This window comes from Sphaeramia orbicularis, chromosome 12 (assembly GCF_902148855.1).
Source record: "Sphaeramia orbicularis chromosome 12, fSphaOr1.1, whole genome shotgun sequence".
In the NCBI taxonomy this organism is placed as follows: Eukaryota; Metazoa; Chordata; class Actinopteri; order Kurtiformes; family Apogonidae; genus Sphaeramia; species Sphaeramia orbicularis.
In genome coordinates, this window is record NC_043968.1 from 3362755 (window position 1) to 3383927 (window position 21173).

The window sequence follows — 21173 nt, forward strand, 5'->3', positions numbered from 1 at the left end:
CATCTCACCTGGTTCTGGTTTGTCTTATCTGGTTCTGGTCTGTCTCACCTGGTTCTGGTCCATCTCACCTGGTTCTGGTCCATGTCACCTGGTTCTGGTCTGTCTCACCTGGTTCTGGTCCATCTCTCCTGGTTCTGGTCTGTCTCACCTGGTTCTGGTCCATCTCTCCTGGTTCTGGTCTGTCTCACCTGGTTCTGGTCCATCTCACCTGGTTCTGGTTTGTCTTATCTGATTCTGGTCTGTCTCACCTGGTTCTGGTCCATCTCACCTGGTTCTGATCTGTCTCACCTGGTTCTGGTCTGTCTCACCTGGTTCTGGTCCATCTCTCCTGGTTCTGGTCTGTCTCACCTGGTTCTGGTCCATCTCACCTGGTTCTGGTTTGTCTTATCTGATTCTGGTCTGTCTCACCTGGTTCTGGTCCATCTCACCTGGTTCTGATCTGTCTCACCTGGTTCTGGTCTGTCTCACCTGGTTCTGGTCTGTCTCACTTGGTTCTGGTTCTGGTCTGTCTCATCTGGTTATGATCTGTCTCACCTGGCTGTGGTCTGTCTCACCTGGATCTGTTTTTGTCTCACCTGGTTCTGGTCTGTCTCACCTGGTTCTGGTCCATCTCACCTGGTTCTGGTTTGTCTTATCTGGTTCTGGTTCTGTCTCACCTGGTTCTGGTCTGTGTTCCGTGGTTGCAGGTCTTGGAGCAGATGGACCAGGGCCCCCAGGGGTACCGCTCACAGAAACAGGCCAGTCCAGCTGAGGTCCAGGTGAGGAGCTGCACCAGGAGGACCAGGCGTCCAGAAGGAGACATGAGGAGGTCAAAGGTCACGTCCTGTCCACTGTCTGACGTCTGTGTCTCTGATCTGTGACCCACACAACAAACTCCTCATAGTTACTTTGGTCGTAACAGCGCCCCCTAGGATACGGTTTCACATGGACTAACCAGGTCCAGGTATATCTGGGGTCCCGGACTGACTCACTCCTGTCCCTCAACAGGAAGTCCACCATGTCGGTCTGAGTCTCACAGGTCAGTTTCTTACATTTCCATGAGTTTAACGTTAAAAAAAACTAAGAATTGACCTGGAAACGTTTAATTGACGTCATCTAATGAACAAAAATAGCGACTCTGTTTCCATGGCAACGCTCTGAATTTCAATGTTGTGTAAGAAATGCCTCAGTAGCGCCCCCCTAGGTGCATGTGTCATGTCCAGATGCTAAAAAATAATAATAATAAAAAAGAAAAAAGAAAGAAAAGAAAAATAAATAAATAAATAAAATAAATAAATACACAAATAACATAAAATATTTTTAAAAAATTAAAAAAAAAAAAAAAAAAAAACTCCTTAAAACCATGAAGTCTGTAAATTTTTTTAATGTTCAGTTTTTGCTTCATTTTTCAAAGGATGTAATATCACATGATTTGATTAAATGTCCATAAATGAGGCCTGACGACGCCCACACGTTCACAAGAAAACAATAAGAAATCGGTTTATAATACACAAAAAATGAACAAAATGAGTAAAACACAATAAAGAATGAACAAAACTCGGCAAAATCAGTAACAAAATGAACTAGAAACAAGCAAAAGACAAAACACTATGCAGAAAAATTAAGGTAATAATCAATGAAAAGAACAAAAATGAGCAAAATAATCCATACAGTGAAAACATAAATGACAAAACAATACTAAATATTTTGTGCGATTGTAATGCACATGTGTAAATGATAAACTGATAAAACGAGGCATAAAATTGTAAAAATTGCACTTGTTTTTCTTAAGACAATTCAAGTTGTTAATGTTATTCAGATTTTTAAGGAAACTTTGTAGATAAACCTGATCATAAAATAATTTTACTTTTTTTTCACTGTTATTATTTTACCGGTTCGGCCCACTTCAGATCAAATTTAGCTGAATGTGGAACTGAACTAAAATGAGTTTGACAGCCCTGCCTTAAAGGGTTAAAGGGGTCAGAGCCAGTGTCAGTGCAGGGCTTGGACTCACCTGGTCCAGGTCCAGGTCCAGGTCCTGGTCGGGTTTGGAGTCCTGGGTTTCCTCTGCTCTGAAAATTCAAACTGGTCTCTCAACTCCAAACACTGGGTTTTATTTCTGCAGAACGTTGCACAATCCCAAAAAATAAACACATCTTTACAAACAGACCTGATAATTCTGAACGTGGATCACATGACGTTCTTACACAACCTCTGGATGTTACTGGAAGTGGAGGACTCTGGAGTTTCCAGACATAAACCAGATGTTTTCAACAGCTGAAGACACTGTATTTTATCTCCACACATTCTTCACTGAAGACAGGAATGTGTCAAATCTGCCCAGAAACCCAGACCAGATCTGATCCAGATCAGCAGGACCAGGTCCAGAGCAGAGGGAGGCGGGACATGGACACGATGAAACTGACACGGAGACAGAAAGACGTCCAATAAAAGAAAGAAATGAATGCATAATATGTAGACAAATGAAAAAAAAAATCTGTACAGTGAAAAAATAAGTGACAAACTGAACACATAATGAACAAAATACTCAATGAAAAGAACAGAATACTCAATAAAATAGACAAAATAATATGCATACACATAAAAACAATGAAAAATAATCAATAAAAAGAACAAACAAATGAAAAATTATGTAGAAAAATGAAGACAATAATCAATGAAAAGAACAGAAATGAACAGAATACTCAACAAGATAAACAACAATAACATGTTTAAACATAAAAACGATGAAAAATAATCAATGAAAAGAACAAGTGAATAAAAATGATGTACAAAAATGAAGACAATAATCAATGAAAAGAACAAAATAGAAAAAAAACAAGCACCAAAATGAACAAAATAATTAAATGATAGAATAATGAACAATGAACATAATTTTGTTCATGATACCAATGTTGAATGACAAAGAATCTTGAATACAAAATAATGACAAGATACTTAACTTCCAAACTGATCAACTTTACTGATTTATTGCAAATATTCACTCACTTTAATTTGATGCCATTAATAAAAACACATTCCCTTTGTGGGTGGGTTGATCCTGAAAGTGGAGAAAACTGTCTAATGTGTATCTTTTTTCCATATGTTTCGGGGGGTTTTTCATTTAAAAAAAAAAAAATTTTCTCATATTATTCTGTCAGTATTTTCTTCATTTGTATCATTTGTCTGTCTGACTCGAAGTTGTTTTTTTTTTGCTATTATTAATCGGTATTAGTTTATCATATTTTTAGAAGTTTTTTTTAGGAATTTATTTTGTATTTTTTCATGTTTAGATTTTTTTAAATTTTTTTTTAATCACTTTATTAAATTATTTTTCCATGTGTATTGAAGTGCTTTTAATTTTTTAAATTAATATCTTCCATGTTTCAAGTGTTTTTTGTTTTTTTTTACCACTGTACTTTTTTTTCCATGTTTCAAAGGTTTTTACTAATTTATTTTATTATTTTCCATACGTTTCAAAAGTTTTCATTAATGTATTTTGTTATTTTCTATATGTTTCAACGGATTTCATTAATTTATTTTATTTTTTTCCATGTGTTTCAAAGGTTTTCTTTAATTCATTTTATTATTTTCCATATGTTTCAAAGGTTTTCATTAATATATTATATTATTTTCCATGTTTCAAAGGTTTTCATTAATGTATTCTATTATTTTCCATGTTTCAAAGGTTTTCATTAATTCATTTTATTGTTTTCCATATGTTTCAAAGGTTTTCATTAATTTATTTTATTATTTTCCATGTGTTTCAAAGGTTTTCATTAAAGTATTTTGTTATTTTCTATATGTTTCAACGGTTTTCATTAATTTATTTTATTTTTTTCCATGTGTTTCAAAGGTTTTCTTTAATTCAATTTATTATTTTCCATATGTTTCAAAGGTTTTTATTTATTTTATTATTTTCCATGTGTTTCAAAGGTTTTCATTAATGTATTTTATTATTTTCTATATGTTTTAACGGTTTTCATTAATTTATTTTTATTTTTTTCCATGTGTTTCAAAGGTTTTCTTTAATTCATTTTATTATTTTCCATATGTTTCAAAGGTTTTCATTAATGTATTATATTATTTTCCATGTTTCAAAGGTTTTCATTAATTCATTTTATTATTTACCATATGTTTCAAAGGTTTTCATTAATTTATTTTATTATTTTCCATATGTTTCAAAGGTTTTCATTAATTTATTTTATTATTTCTCTATGTGTTTAAAAGCTATTTTAATTGTATTTTTTCCCCTATGTTTTAAATGTATTCATAAATATTTACAATTCTTTTTAGAGTTTTTTTTCCCTAATACATTTATTTAATAATTTTTCCATATCTTCTGTCTCTTTCTTTTCTTTATCACCACTAGCAGGTGTTACCGTAAATCGGCAGGTGTCGCTAAACCTTCTCCCTACCTGTTAAACCGCCGTAGAAGAAGAGTCACTTCCGGGTGTCTTCCGGTCTATTGGAGCAGTTGTCAGGGAAACCCGCCTTCAGCAGGACTGTTTCAGTGGAAGGTGTTCAGTTCAGCTCTGTTCTGCTTCAGTCAGATGACAGACCGCCGGTAGCCGCGGGTTTTCGGTGAATTCACGTCTTTTCTTTCGGTTCCGGTGACTTTAAGCCCGGTCCAACATGACCCAACAAGCCGCGGCTCTGCAGACCTACAACAACGAACTGGTCAAGTGTAAGTCAGAGGTTTGTTCTGGTATTAATGAGGTGATCGATTAGTGATTGGTTTGAGCCTGTGGCTAATGTTAGCTTTAGCTTTAGCTTTAGCTGGGAGTTCAGGTTCTGTTTACACCCAAACCTGGAGAAAAGTTCCACCCAAGTGTGTTCGGTTTAAGTCCAGATCTGAGGGTTTAGTTCAGTTTGAGCTTTAGACTGTGTGTGTGTGTGTGTGTGTGTGTGTGTGTGTGTGTGTGTGTGTGTGTGTGTGTGTGTGTTCAGGGTGGGTCTGTTCAATCTGATTAAACCTGACAGATGACACCGTCTATCACCTGGAAAACAACTATATGAATGAATGAATTATTTGTGTTTCATACATATAAAAAGCACAATATAATCACCAACACTGTAATTGTTGTTTTGCACAGAACTTATTTAATGAGAATTCTTTAAATTAAAAAAAAAAAAGCTATAAAAACTATGTAACTTTTATTACGTTAAAGCTGCTGGTTCTAGTTTTAACCCTTTGAATGAATTTTAATGTTCAACCACTAACAAAAGCAAATGCAGAAACAAATGAACAACATAAAACACAGGTGTCAAACATGCGGCCCGGGGGCCAAATCCGGCCCACCAAAGGGTCCAGTCCGGCCCTTGGAATGAATTTGTGAAATGCAAAAATTACACTAAGATATTAACAATCGTTTTAGTTCAGGTTCCACATTCAGACCAGTTCAATCTCAAGTGGGTTAGACCAGTAAAATACTATCATAATAACATAGAAATAATGACAACTCCTATTTTTTTCTTTTTGTAAATGTAAACATTTTCATGTGTTTACACTAAAACAAAGTGTAATTTCACAAAAAATGTGAACAACTATGAACAAGCTGAAATGTCTTAAGAGAAGAAAGTGCAATTTTAACAAGATTCTACCTGTTAACACTTGTTTTGTGTGTTCGTAGATCCACTGTAATCTGGAAGTTATAATGCACATGTGTAAATGATAAATTGAGGCAGAATGTTGTTAAAATTACACTTATTTTTTCAGTTTGTTCATGTTATTCACATTGTTTGAAAAGATAGTTTATAGGTGTCAACTTGTTCATAATGTAAATGTACTTTTTTTGCTCTAAAACATAGAGGAAAGTTTGAAGTTGACCTTATTTCTATATTATTATGTTATTATTTTACTGGCTCAGCCCACTGCAGATCAAATTTAGTTGAATGTGGAACTGAACTAAAATGAGTTTGACACCCCTGACATAAAACGACCCAAAAATATATGTATACCATTATATAAACATAATATTACACAAAGAAATAAAATTTTAGTGATAGATAGATAGATAGATAGATAGATAGATAGATAGATAGATAGATAGATAGATAGATAGATAATTTATACTATATATGATTATCTCAGTTATGGTTTTATATAACCCACAACTATATTAGTTAATGTAAATATAATGTATAACCCTGTAAATAATCTGTAACTAACCTATAAGTCTTTAACCGTGTCATGACCAGCTCAGAGGGTATCGGTGTCCTCATTGAATCACAGCAGGGGGTCAGAGGACACCAGCTCCTAATCCGGTTTTAAAGGTCAGACTAACTCCTGATCAACACTAAGACAAATGAAATGTCCTCAGTCTGGACCGACATTAACTGGAAGACAAAAGAATCAGTCACAAACTAGAAGCACTCGGAGAGCGCAGACCTCCGCCAAGGCTGATCAGTGGCCCCCCCCCCCGTGGGCCCCCCCACCCCCGATCACCACCAAAATTTAATCATTTCTTGCTTATCCCATTTCCAACAAACCCTGAAAATTTCATCCAAATCTGTCCATAACTTTTTGAGTTGTGTTGCACACTAACGGACAGACAAACAAACAGACAGACAAACAAACCCTGGCAAAAACATAACCTCCTTGGCGGAGGTAATAATACAAATCTATGTTTTTATTGAAAGTGTCCTGACCTTTTTCATCATGACTTTGACTCAGAAGATCAGAGGAAAGTCAGTACGAGCAGAGCAACAGACAGTGACCTGTTTGGGATTATTTGACTGACTTCTACAGGGTTAAAATCAGAAATAAGGCCAGTAATGTTATAGATGAAAGGAGGCGTAGTCTAGAAACTTCAGTTGTTTGGTTACCATCAGGGTGATGATGAGGTTGTAAGATTTGATCAGAAAAAAATAGCACGTATTATTGACAGATTTAGATTCAGATGAAGATTTAACACAACAGATAAAAGAAGAAGATTTAACCCTAACAGACCTGAACAGCCAGTGGCAACAAAAGCATCTACTGATCTAAACTGTTTAATACCTGCTGTTCCATTAATCCTGTCAATACGTGTCAATAATTGGTGTAAAATACAGTTCTTCATCTTTTCATGGTCATCAGATATGACCCATTTGGACGTTCAGAGGCTCTGTAGTTACCGTGGAAACACCGTCATCTTCTACAACATTGATTCACCAGTAAAACCCGTGGAGTTGGATCAATGACAGTGGATGGACACACTGGGTTTATGTTCAGTTAATGATAGATTTTGCTGAAAAAGTCCCTTTTTCTTCACTGTTGATACAATAACTTTTGAGCTTTTATGAACATCTACAGGATCAGTAAATATAGGAAAATGCATGAAAAATGCAGAGGGTAATATGATGATAAATCACTAAGGAAAGGTTCAGCATAGATGAAAAATGCATTCAGAGGATGCCCCAAAAGGGCCAAGGTCTTTAAGGATTAAATATTAAGAAGAACTTTATGTCTCCAGAGGGACAGTTGGTTGTGCAACAGCAGCAGTAACACAAAAACACTAACACACAGTCACACACAACAGTATAATATGACCATAAACACAACAGAAAGTAAAGTGGTACTAGTGCTAGAGCTGTAGTCTCAGTCTGATGTTATCTAAGCACCAAACGCTGCAGGTTAAAGGTCTGAGCTTTCAGTCAGCTGAGGGTTTTATTCACCGTCACTGTAAAACAGACCAAACAAAAGTCCCTTTGACTCTTTACAGAAGGTTTTTGTTTTACTTTTCAATACTATGCACTATTTTTTATTGACTTTCATAGATATTCACAGATATATTACTAATGCTAATATTCATAGATACACATACTGTTAGTATTGTTTATGTTCATATTTTATGCCTATTTTTTATTTTATTCTACTGTTCTATTCTTATTGCATTTTTTCTTAAATTTTATATTGAATCATCTTTTCTTTTTAGGTTTTTTGTAATTTCATATTCTCTCTATTATTTATTTTCTTTTGTATGTTTTCTTTTTTCATTACTATCGTTGCGCTGAACACACAATGACAGTAAAGTCTGTTGTATTTTATTTCATATCAGTCATACTTGTATTATGTATGTTTTTCTTAATGTAAATATTTCAGCTGATTGAAATGAGAGGGACATTTAAAGCATGTTGTTCCATTTATCATATGTTTCTTTATACCTGGATGTTTGCTTTTTTGAATATCAGACCTGTTTGTTTTTCATGTGATTTCTTTTAACAAGACTAAAACCTACTGAACGGGTCCCTCAGTTTTCAGTCACACCGGGTACATCCTGATCCTGATCCTAGTCCTGTCCCTGTCCCCCTGTGGTCTAATGTCCGTCCCTGTCGTGCTCAGGTATCGAGGACCTTCACTCCAAACGGGACGAGCTGAACCGTCAGATAAAGCTGGAGGAGGAGGAGAGGGAGCGTCTGCAACACGACATCCGCGTCCTGAGCGAGAAACTTAGCCGTGTCAACGAGAGTCTGACGCAGAGACTGGCCGCCCGGGCCACGTTGGACCGAACCGTGGCCGAGAGCGAGGCCGCCTACACCAAGGTGACATTGAGCATCAGAGACGGCGCCGTTAGACCCAAACAGCCTCTGCTTTTAGGAAGAACAAACATCCAAACCTGTGGAAATGCACTTTTACACACATCCAAATACAGAAATATTGAAACTGATGGAAATAAGAGGAACGTTTTCAGGATGTTGTCCTCAGTTAAGGCCTTAATTCTCCTTAAAACTGATAACACTGGTCTGCAAGGAAAATGCTTCCAGAATAAAAGTAATGAAATTTTACCACATGAGAGTTACTGATAAAGAAAAATCCAGTCAAAAATGCTGGTTGGCTGAACTTTCCAAGATACAGCCTTGGGTTAAAATGTGAAATTCAAGAATTAACGAGAGAATGGGTTTGACTCAAAAGGAATATTTGTCTCAGAGCTACAAGATCTACTTCAAAACACTGTCTGCACATTAGAATACTTTCACTTTACAGGTTCTATTTAGTGGAAGATTTATAAAACTATTACATAAATGTACATAAACCAATATATATGTGGAATAACACTTAATCATATACCTTGAAAACATCAGCAAACCGGCACTTTTGTCATTTATTTTCCAATTAATCTTATTAAAATACGTAACATTTAGCGCATTTAATCTCTGAAGCAAGTCATTTCTAAAATAATTGTAGACCAGTGGAATTAACCTTTAAATCTGACACTCAAAGGTCTGAAAAATCCCACATATACAATAAATGTGGGTGTCATATTTTCTTTGTACAGAATTAGTCCAGTGTGTAATTAGTGTTGATCATTTTATCTTAATGGAGATGGGAGTGAGTGGAGCCTCCAACAGTCATGGGTGGGGGGGTTCAAATGTGGAGGGGGGGGGGTTAGGGAAGAGCTTTAGCAGGTTCAACGCTAGTAGCACAAACATTAGTCATGGACAAATGGAAATGTAACGTTAGAATAACCTTCACTGTAAATCTGAAGATGGACTTTTTTGTGCAACACTGGGAGGGACGGGTGAGATATGTGAAGCCTTTGAGATCTGATTTTGCTGAGATGAACGCATGAATATGAACCCAAAATCCTCTGAAGGAAATATGTTTTTGTGTTTTTATTTATACATTGATTCTTTACTTTGAGATCTTGTATGCCAGGACCATGAAGAGCAGCTGTAAATGTTTTTGTTTTGTTTTTTTACACCCACTCTCTGGATGTGTATAGTTTATTTGTTTGTTTTTTCAATTTATGAAAAAAAAAAATCAGAATTCTTAGAAAAAAAAAAAAAAAAAAAGGAAGTGTAACATTAGTGGATGTAAACATTGTTCAGCACAGTGACTCTGAGGCCTGTTGGACTGAAATTAATGTGAACGGAAGGAATGAAATCAGACCAAAGAGAAGAATGTCTGAAAAAGTCAGAAATTCAGCTTCATCAAACCTGCAGATACACTGACTGTGTAGTTTGAGTATTTTTTGTGTACTTTAGCATATTTTGGGGGTATTTCAGCATAATTTCATATTCCATGGATTAGCATTTTTTTTTAGTGAATTTAGGTTTTTTGTGAGTGTTGATGTATTTTTTTGTGAGTTTTAGTGTGTACTTTTGTGCATTTTTGTGCATGGTTGTGTATAATTAGGCCTGTTGGACTGTTGGCTTTTATTTTAAAAGGGAAGTGGACTTTGTGTGTGTGTGTGTGTGTGTGTGTGTGTGTGTGTGTGTGTGTGTGTGTGTGTGTGTGTGTGTCTCAGGCATCACACAAAATCCATACTGAGCTGACTGCTGCAGTTTGTCATACTTATGTATTTTTGGTCAAGGAAGAGACTAGTGAAATCGGCAAGTTGATAGGACCAGTATTTTGGGAGATATCTGTAATTTTGGAATACAGTAGCCTCACAGTCACATTGCTATGGCCGTGATGGTTGACAGGAAGCACAGTACCGCACTGCATGATAGGAAATGAAGTTAAAAACAGGAGTGATGCATTTACTAACTTGAGTCCCTAGATTTTGGTATTAATGTATTAATTGTCGTTTAAATTTTAAATAATGATTTATGAAACAATTTTTATGTCAGTACTTATAAAATATACAGGGTGGGGAAGCAAAATTTACAATATTTTGAGGCAGGGATTGAAAGACAGTGTATGACCAATTAGTTTATTGAAAGTCATGAGAATTTATTTGCCACAAGAAAATTTCCATAATACAAAATGTTTTTATTCTATGTGTCCTCCTTCTTTCTCAATAACTGCCTTCACACACTTCCTGAAACTTGCGCAAGTGTTCCTCAAATATTGGGGTGACAACTTCTCCCATTCTTCTTTAATAGTATCTTCCAGACTTTCTGGTAATAGTTTTGCTCATAGTCATTCTCTTCTTTCTATTATAAACAGTCTTTATGGACACTCCAACTATTTTTGAAATCTCCTTTGGTGTGACGAGTGCATTCAGCAAATCACACACTCTTTGACGTTTGCTTTCCTGATTACTCATATGGGCAAAAGTTTCTGAAAAGGTATGGATAATAGTGTTAGGTATGATTATGACATCAATATATGTTTGGGTTCAAAACAATTGACGTAGTGCCTGCTGAGAAAAAACAACTAAATGTTCATTGTAAATTTTGCTTCCCCACCCTGTAGACTCACATATTTTCCCAAAAGTCAGCATAAAAACTACCACATCTAGAACCTGTGGGGAACCACGGGTCAACGCGCTAGTTTACATGAATTTAAGGTCTGAAATTTGACCAAAGATGAAGAGGAAAATGTTTTAAACTCATAAATATGGCTTCATTAAACCTGCAAATATCCCCTTTTTGTATTTATCATATTTTTTGTGTATTTAGCATATTTTTAACATGTGTCATTTTTATATTTTAGCATATTTTTTGGGGGGGTGGATTTTAGCATATTATTGTCTATATTTTTGTGCATGTTGGTGTATAATAACTCTGAGGCCTGTTAAACTAGTGTTTATTCAGGGTATTCAAGAATGTTTATTGTCATTATGTGCATGTAACAAAGTTTCTCTTAGAGGTAGTTCTCGGCTAGATAAAAAGGAAAAAAAAGAAAATATAAAAACACTCAAAAATATGTACATCAATATAAAAACACTAAATAATTAGTGTATCAGACTACGTACAGTGTATGTAAAATACAGTATGTACAGTCCAGTGGAGCAGCAGTGTAAAACATTATGTGCTGTTAGAATAAAATTGTGTGTAATAAGGTAGTAATGTGCGAATGACTTGTAGTCCCAGATGTAAATTTGACCAAAGACGCCTTTAAAACTGTCTGAAAACGTCCATACTTGGGTAACAGTCTCACACCTGACAGGGATCCCAGTGTTATCAACAGCTTTTGCAGCTGAATGGGACCAAAATCCTGCATCTGAGCTCAAAATCTGCACAAAAGCATCAACCTACAGCTGTGGTCGTGTTCATGTTGTAAAAGCAGGCGGTTGGGAGTCGTGTAAAGGGTCGGCGCGTCGCCCCCACCCTGTTGTTTTTTAATAAGAGTCTGTTTACAGTGATTAGTGCGAATGTTTGGGGAGTGGAGCTTCAGTGGGTGGAATGAGAACCAAAGACGTCAGAACAAATACAGTAACAACATCAGCACAAACTACAGTCAAAGAAAACAAGAAGAACCAACAACAGATGACTGAAGTGTTGGTTTTCTAATGTTTTCAAGGTTTATGATAGTGTTATTTCACATATATATTGGTGTATGTTCATTTATCCTATAGATTTATAAATGTTCCAGTACAAAGAACCTGTAAAGTGAATGTATTATAATGAACAGACTGTGTTTTCCTTTGAACTCAAACTCATTCTATCATTAATTCTCACTGTTTCACATTTCGACCGTATGTTTGAATCTACAGACGACCTGCATTTGAACTGAATGTAGATTTATCAGTGATTCAAACTCAGTAAAGTTTCACCACTGTTATTCTGGAGGCACTTTACTTGTAGACCAGTGGAATCAGTTCTGGTGTCCCACAGGGCTTTGTGTTTTCACCACTGTTGTTTTCATTGTATTTAAACAATTTTATTTTTTTTTTCCAGGAGTTTTTTTTTTTTTTTACTTGTTTTCTTCCAGTTTTATCAGTATCAAACTAGTTGCTCATTGGTTCTTTTCTCTCTGGTCAAATGACTCATTATAAAACTCACTGTAATAAAATTGTTTTATTTTAAGCAGCAGCTGCTTTTACCTGATTTACACAGTTTAACACATATATAGCACACATAAAACACACATAATACAACACATATATAACACACACACACACACACACATATATATATATGTATATATATATATATATATATATTTATACATAACACATGTATATATAACACACAATCATCTCTACATCAGTAAAAGTCAGTGCAGCTCATGAATAAACTAGTCAAATGTGTGTTTATTCCTGTTTCAGGGCGTTTTCCTGATCCTGTGAATGTTTGACTTGACCTTTAATGACCCTGTAGATGATTTATTCTGTTCATTGGTTCTGTTTGTTGGTTCTGTTCGGTTCCTTCCATCCTGTTTTTAATGCTTTACTTATTTTTCCAACCTGATTAAACTCATATAAATATGTGTGTTTTCATGTGTGTGTGTTCAGATCCTGGAGAGTTCCCAGTCCCTCCTCAGCGTCCTGAAGCAGGAGGCCGGAAACCTGAGCAGAGCCACAGAACCACGCAGACGGGACCACTGACTGGGACCAGGACCAGAACCAGGACCCTGAACCAGGAGCAGAGCCACAGAGCCTCGCAGACAGGACCAGTACCACTGACTAGGACCAGAACCAGAACCCTGATTGCTTTACTCTCATGACCTGTTCTTTAATATGCGATTGTTTTATTGCACAGAACTTATTTAATGTAAATTCTTCCAATTTTCTAATAAAAATGTCATAAAAATGAGACTTTTATTATGTTAAGGCTGCTGATTCCAGTTTTAACCCTTTCAGTTAATGAATGTTGTATTTCTGACATAAACACAATACAATCCCCAACAAAAGCAAATTCACAAAGCAAATTAACAACAGAAGCAACAACCAAAACCTAAATTCATACTCAAATCTGAAAAGGAATATGAAGAAATAAACCCACATTTAATCCACCCTTTTATTACAATACAACACACAATGACACAAAGACGTATAAGATGAATTATCTACATTTAACCTTTCCTAAACTATTTTTTTTATTTTGAATATAACATTTTATTGTATATATAATATTTCATTTTGCTATTTATTATTGCAATTATCCTCTACATTTAACATTTTACAGGTATTTTCCTGTATTTAATTCACTTATTATGTCGATGTTATTACCACAACAGAGAAAACTGGAGCAAAAGTGACTTTTTCAACAAAATATATAATTTACTGAACATAAAATAAGCATCTAACACCGCTGTCATTTGTTATACTCCATGGGTTTATTGACTAACAACAGTTTTAAATATTTCCAAAGGCATCAGTCAGTGACTTCTGAGGCTTTTCAGTGTGTTTGAAACCATTTATCAGGGGGTCATCAGCGCCCCCCGGTGGTCACGCATAAGGTTATACCAGTGTTTCTCAACCTTGGGGTCGGGACCCCACATGGGGTCGCCTGATATTTCTAGTAATAAATAAAAATAAAAACGTCATAATAAGAAATATAGGTTGAGTTGACAGAGACAATCCCAATACATAAAAGACAAACTGCAGCGCTGTGGTTCTGTTCATCTGTCAAATGTTCATTGTGAACAGCAAAAAGTGGAGAGTTGAAATTTCAGGGTTAAACATTTGAGAGTCAATTTTCACTCTCAAAGTGTAGTTTTAACTCACTGTGAGTTAAATGTCACTCAGAGTTGGGGTTAATGAAAAGAGTTAGTCAAGCCCTGGCACGTGCAAAGCAGGGGGCCGGGGGGGCTTGAGCCCCTGCCGCTTTGATCCTCTGCCTACAAGTGCCCTTTTTACCGGCTTTTTTTTTTGTTTGTTTGGGTTTTTTTTGCGCAAAAAACTGCATGACTAAAATTTTCGTGACTACATTTCTGATCAATGATTATAAATGTTTAGAGTGGTTTAATTTGGCTGTCACTTGACCTGGTCATGGTGCCCTTTCATCTCTGTCACGCCCCGCCCCTTTCTCCTGTGGAAGCTTGCAACACACACACACGCACACGTCATGCGATCTGGAGGATGAACGAGGAGGAGGGAAGGTCCGCGATTCAAGGTACGTGAGAGTCCACCCCATTATCTGCCCAAAACATTCAGTTGTCGCTTATGGTCCTGGTCCTATTCTTCAACAACTATAGTTTTGGGGCCAAAAACCGATCGTAAGTTAGTAAATAATTCAATATCATCGTCACGTCATGGAATGAGCTCCCAGACTAGCCCACTGTAACAGCTGGGTGCCCACCTGAGTTTGAGGGTACGTTTACACGGCAACACTCCGCAAAGATTTCTCCTTTGCGTTATAAAATCATTCCGCGTTAAGACGAAGCCGCTATGATAACGATCTGCGTTAACATGAGTCCGCGAGGACGGCTGAATACGCTGTAGTGGCCATGCCAGACCAGTAGCTGGCGATGTAGAGCTGTAGTGAAACAGTGGCGGTAAAACACGCGCCTGCGCACAAACGATTTCCGGTTTAGACAGCCTTTAAATGAGGAGAAGAAGAAGAAGAAAAAGAGGCGGACAACACTATTTACAAACAACAATGGCGAGTGGTCGTACAAAGACGCAGGACTTCTTTGTCTGGACAGACGAGCTGAGCACAGTTAGCAGCACGTATGTTGGTCTGAAACCGGCCATTGTTGTTGTGGTTGTTCCTTCTTTTTCTGCAGCTTTATTGTGTCATAGAGGCTGGCAAACCAGCTTGGAGGCGCATTACCGCCACCAACTGGCCTGGAGTGGGTTAACTGGCGGTTCTTGGCTGCGCGCGCATGTGGTGACGTCATATTTTACCCCGGAACGCTCCGATTCGCGTTAACACGGAGCTGAAATGCGGAGCGTATCGATAACATTCCACCCTGAACCCTGGTATCAAAAGTTTCCGGATTCAGGCACTCTAGGCACCGTTTCCATGGTAACAGAAGGCTAATCTGCGATGAAATCTTCCCGGAGTCGACTGAATCCTACGCCGTGTAAACGGCCCCTGAGTCCTGCTGAAGCACTCACACAGATCTGCTTCTGTTTTATTTCCATAAACTGTTGAGTTTTAGCTGTAAAATTGTAACACATGGTAATAGTCCTCACTTTTGAGACTGAGATATATATATTTTACATTGTAGAAAATGCACATCTTTTACAGTAGCCTAATGTAGCCTACTATACACAGAATAGGTGCAGTCTGAGTCCAGTCTAATTAGTCAGATACATTTATTGAATGAAAACAAGCAACAGCCAGCCCACAGTTTTCAAATAATTTTAACAAGTTATTTCTAAGGACTTGCTTGGAATGTGGAGTCTGGAAAATAATGGTAATACTGAATGATAATAATACTGATAATGATACTAATGATGATAATACTGAATGATATTAATAATGATAATACTGAATGATAATAATACTGATAATGATACTAATGATGATAATACTGAATGATAATAATAAATATAGTAATAATAATGATGATGATGAAGATGTAGCATTAGTATTATATATCTTTTTTGGAAACTCAGTGACACTTTTCATTGGATTTTGTATTCATTTCATACACATTGGTGGCAAGCTACTGTTGTAGCCACATCTGCCCACCACCAACCACTCACTCACCCCTTACATTCACTCATGAATAATAAAATAACTTGACATGCATGGTGTGTATGTGGGTGTATTTGTCGTATTTCTTATATATTTTATTGTTTTGTTATTTAGTTTGAAGATGCCTCGCAAACAGATGCATTAAACAAAAAAGAAAGGAGCTACTTGAAGCTGCTAAAAGTAGCTGATCCCTTACCAACTAGGTGAAAAAAAGTACAACAGGTAAGCACAATTTTAGGAAGAACATTACATACTATTCATGTGCATTAGGCACACCATTCACACACATTAATTATCTTCCTGTAAATGTCTGCAGTTCCAGAATTTGCCACATTTGGGATGGGGATTATTCAAGACCAGTGAGACCATCCTTTTCAGAGTGATCTTCACCTGGCCTGCAAGGAGGCTACAATAAGAAAGAATTTCAAACCTAATTTTTATCACTTTATTCAACTTCGTAAGTTATTACATATTGTTATTGTAGCTGTCTGCCAAACTAATGTGAAAATATATACTTTGTGTAATGATTTCTTAAACATTTCAAATCATATGTAATTGGTGGTTATTCGTTTTCATGTGCCCTTTGGAAGTTTGAGCCCCTGCCCCTTTATAGCTCTCTGCACGGCCCTGGTCAAGCCTGTGGAAATTAACTTAGGAGAAGTGTTGTTTTGCGTCTCTCCAGTGTTAATTTACCTGGCCCCTGCATTTCAAACCAGGTGAACCTGTGCAATTTCTATCAGACTGTCACTGTCAGAGAGGAAAAAGAGGAAAAATAAATTTTCTAAAAAAAAAATGCATCAGCTTTCTTTGAATCATCCTGTTCACTTTGAATTTTAAGTCATTTTTAATGGATTCACTTTTTTATGATTAAAATTAACACTACTTTCAGTGTGAAAATTAAGTAAAATGAGTGTTATTTTTGTTACTTCCATTGTGTTGTGTTGTGATCTGTGTGTGTTGTGCTGTGGCGGGTTGTCCAATGACCAAAGGGTCGGCGGTTCGAGTTCTGGCTCTGACTATCCACATGTTGAAGTCACCCGCGTGTGTGTGTGAGTGAATGGGTGAATGTGAGGAATTGTAAAGCATTTTCGGCACCATGAAAGTGTAGAAAATGGGCTATAAGTTCAGTCTATTTACCATTTTTGAACTCTTCTGAGTGTTGGTAGTTAAATTAGTCAGTGTTAAGTTAACTCAGGTTTCTGAGTTAAAAAGGCAACTCCGGCATAGTGTTAAATAATTTGCTCCAATGAAAATGTTAATTTAACTCTGTAAAGTGTAGACCTATAGAAACTCTGAAAAAGAGTTAAAATCAGCTCTGTGGGAGTTGATTCAACTCTCCAGTTTTTGCTGTGTGGTAGGGTTCAGATGCTGCAGCTCTTTCATAATTCATAGTTTGAGTTTTTGTTTTTTCTAGAAAAGCACTCAGAGAGAGCAGACCTCCGCCAAGGCCGATCAGTGGGGCCCCCCCACCCCCGATCACCACCAAAATTGAATCATTTCTTCCTTGTGCCAGTATCAACATTTCCTGAAAATTTCATGAAAATCTGTCCATAACTTTTTGCGTTATCTTGCTAACAAACAAACAAACACACACACAAAGCAAAGCGATCACAACACCTCCTGGAGGAGGTAATTAATAAATAAAAACATGAGACCCATTTGTGTAAATTCAGGCCATTTACTCAAAAACATGTTGAATATTAATCCAACAGAAAACCATCAAACCTGCATTTGAACACCAACACCAACCAGACCAACAGCGTTCAGGAGTTTGGAAAAGAACCTCCTTTTCATAGACATATTGGACAGACGTGTTGGAAAGGGTCCATGTTGACCTGGAGAACCACTGGGTCCCATTTGGAGCCTGGATCCACATTCAGAGGACTTCTGTGATGATGAGACGCCTGTTTCATGTGGTTTTCTTGGTGGTGTTTGTGTTGGTATTTGACTGTCCTTCACTCACATTCACACACTTTTAAACAGACTGAACATCAAACTGAGGTTCTGCTTCAGGATCAAATCTGTCTTTGTTTTGATGCTAAATAGAGTCTCGTTGGTGCTACTGTGATGTCAGTGTTGGATTATGCACTGAAAAAAATTATTTTGTGGTGTAGTAACATTTACTAGGTTAACTGTCACAATTTTAACTTTGTATTTGAAAGTATCTGTGAGAACTGGAATTATTTAAGTAAATCCTATATATGCCATCCATGTAATAAGTAAACTGTGCGGGAAGAGTAAGTTTTATTATGTATTTTCACGTAATATTCAAAGGTTTCATAGTCATTACAATGAACTTAGAAATACCAAGTAGGTTTTAATTGTGCTGCGTGTTTATGAGCCCGCGCATGCGCCTTGTGACGCACATACAGGACGTCTGCGCATATTTGTCCGCCAAAACACAAGAAGACAACGGTCAGGTTTAAGGTAAGACATTTGAGATTTTTCTGCATATGTAACTTAACGGAGTTAATGTAATAATATGATAATATAAACTGTAATATTTGCCATTATCGCACATCACATACATTTTAATTTTAATCGTATTTTGGAGTATGCTTGTGCAAACATCTTGCTAAATTAGCCATTAACAGTCAGACATGCTAACAACCAGCACGTTTACAATGAATACCTCCGGACCGGAGCAACACACAACCTTCAACAACGATGACAGAGATCATTACAATGCCGAGGTGATTCCTGGTGGACTGACTGCTGCAGCTTCATTACTAAACTGAGAGCTAACTGCAGCTAAATGTAGCCGCGTTGCTAGCATTAGTTAGCACCGTCGGCGCTAATGTTAGTTAGCTCTGTTAGCACTCTCTCTCTCCTCTCTGACTCAGTTGAGTTGTCCGGAGCTAAACTCGGTAAGAAATCCACCTCGGCTCTGTATTCCCTTGTCATCAAATTAACCGCCGTAGGGTTGGTGGCTGTGTGTGGGTTTTTTTCGTGTGGTTTCACGGTCCCTGTCAGAAGATTAAACAGGAGGTGTAGAACTTGCTTGTTTATGTTGTGCACTGGCTGGCTGTACCATGTCGCGCCGCCATGACGTCATGAGGCTACGTAGCTGCCGCGGTGGCGTTTACCCCGCCTTCAAAGTAAGGGTGCTGTCGGAAATAGAAGCTCAAATGAAACAAAGCCTCTTCTCAGTCCTCTTGGTGTTTCAGTTATGGAGCAAATCATTAAAAAAAATACTCATATTGATTTTTAAAAACCTTGAAATTGTCAACTTGGCATTCCAACTTCTTGATGTGATAAGTGATTGATACTGTCAAAGTGCACCAGATGAATTCATTTAGATTGCAAATGTTCAAAATTTGGTGGTTTGACAGTGGTGCAGTTTATTTTGGTTACATGATTTTGTAGTTTTAATGTATTATTTTGTCTTTGTTTTTTATCCTCCCCAAAGCAACAACTTTCTGCAGCTGACACAGTGCCCTCTCAAGCAGCAACTACAACAAGCAGTGTCACAAGCAAAGCCATCTGGCTACTCAGGTAAAAATAAATGTGTAGTGCTTTATATTTCATAAGTACATCAGTGATATTTTAAAATATTTTGACAGTGGTACAGTTTATTTTGGTTACAGTACACGATTCTGTAGTTTTAATGTTGTATTTCTTGCAGTGTTCTGTAGTTTTAATGTATTATTACCTCCGCCAAGGAGGTTATGTTTTTGCCAGGGTTTGTTTGTCTGTTTGTTTGTTTGTTTGTCTGTCCGTTAGTGTGCAACATAACTCAAAAAGTTATGGACAGATTTTGATGAAATTTTCAGGGTTTGTTGGAAATGGGATAAGGAAGAAATGATTAAATTTTGGTAGTGATCGGGGGTGGGGGGGCCCACGGGGGGGGCGCAGACCAGAAAATTTCATCAAAATCTGTCCATAACTTTTTGAGTTATGTTGCACACTAACGGACAGACAAACAAACAAACAGACAGACAAACAAACCCTGGCAAAAACATAACCTCCTTGGCGTGGGGGGGCCCACGGGGGGGGCCACTGATCAGCCTTGGCGGAGGTCTGCGCTCTCCGAGTGCTTCTAGTTTTGTCTTTGTTTTTTATCCTCCCCAAAGCAACAACTTTCTGCAGCTGACACAGTGCCCTCTCAAGCAGCAACTACAGCAAACAGTGTCACAATGTTCTAATAAGCATGTCTTTTAAGATGCACTGAAGATTCCTGAAGCATGTCAAATATGTTTTTTTTTTTTCAGGGTGAAATATACCTTGTTTTGCAATGCAAACCCTGGTGGACAATATTTTATTGAAAAAAATATTTTTTCACTCAAGAAAAATAAAAGTGTTAAATTAAAACAGTTGCCTCATTTTTTTAAAGTCATTGTTTCAATAAACAAAATATTATGAACAAATTTAGGCAATTAAAACTGCAGAAAAACTGTGTAAAATGTTGTGTAAATGTTACTTATTTATAGTCCATAAGTAAAGTTTACAAAAGTATTTTGAAATTACTTTAAAAAGCCATTGATTTTAGGTGAGATTTTTCAGTTTGAAGCAGTCAGAGTCTAAGTAAAACTTATAAAGAAGGAAAGAGTAAAATTCAATGACCATATTAATAATCAACAGTAAACTACCTGAGGTTTGCGAGTAAAATAAACTCATACCTGCAAGTAAAGTTTACTTGACGATCGCCCCTGTAGAATTTACTTGTAATATGTAAGTGCAAAAACTTTCCTAAGTTTTCTTAAGTAAATACTACTCCCAATTTTTTTCAGTGTGGGAGATTATTTCTATGAAGGCATCATCACTGTGTGTTCATGCTGTTGATACTGTTTATGTCGATGTTCTGAGGTTTGATCCAAACCTTCAAACATGACCTCATCATTGTGTTTGATCTGCTGCAGTTGGATGGACAGACTGAAACTCTGCTATTCTTTGATTCATACGTGTATTTAATTAGTGCTTCCTGTCGGGGCCTAGATTTTACAGTGAGA

The 21173-nt window shown here is 36.8% G+C and overlaps 2 protein-coding genes across 2 annotated transcripts in view; one reads left to right on the forward strand and one right to left on the reverse strand.

Moving 5' to 3' along the window:
• The window catches only part of c6.2 (complement component 6, duplicate 2), a 32820-nt gene extending 30724 nt beyond the window's left edge, over window positions 1–2096 (reverse strand). Inside the window, exons 1-2 of the mRNA XM_030150728.1 lie at window positions 1994–2096; window positions 657–854 (exon numbers count right to left, since the gene is read on the reverse strand). Of these exons, the coding sequence (XP_030006588.1) occupies window positions 657–802 (146 nt within the window). The 5' untranslated portion in view covers window positions 803–854; window positions 1994–2096. The remainder of the gene's footprint in view (window positions 1–656; window positions 855–1993) is intronic.
• Window positions 2097–4439: 2343 nt separating this feature from the next.
• LOC115429157 (Sjoegren syndrome nuclear autoantigen 1-like) lies at window positions 4440–13389 on the forward strand. Its single transcript, XM_030148406.1, has 3 exons — window positions 4440–4666; window positions 8306–8505; window positions 13089–13389. The coding sequence occupies exons 1-3, from the start codon at window positions 4615–4617 to the stop codon at window positions 13179–13181; spliced, it is 345 nt and encodes a 114-aa protein (XP_030004266.1). The 5' UTR covers window positions 4440–4614; the 3' UTR covers window positions 13182–13389.
• Window positions 13390–21173: the final 7784 nt, after the last annotated feature.

What these genes read in the sequence shown, in the direction of transcription:
- LOC115429157 (XM_030148406.1), top strand. Translation starts at nt 4,615, where the DNA reads ATGACCCAACAAGCCGCGGCTCTGCAGACCTACAACAACGAACTGGTC. An exon ending in CAACAACGAACTGGTCAAGT is followed by an intron (nt 4,667 to 8,305) that starts GTAAGTCAGAGG and finishes TGTCGTGCTCAG; the next exon opens with GTATCGAGGACCTTCACTCC. An exon ending in GCGAGGCCGCCTACACCAAG is followed by an intron (nt 8,506 to 13,088) that starts GTGACATTGAGC and finishes GTGTGTGTTCAG; the next exon opens with ATCCTGGAGAGTTCCCAGTC.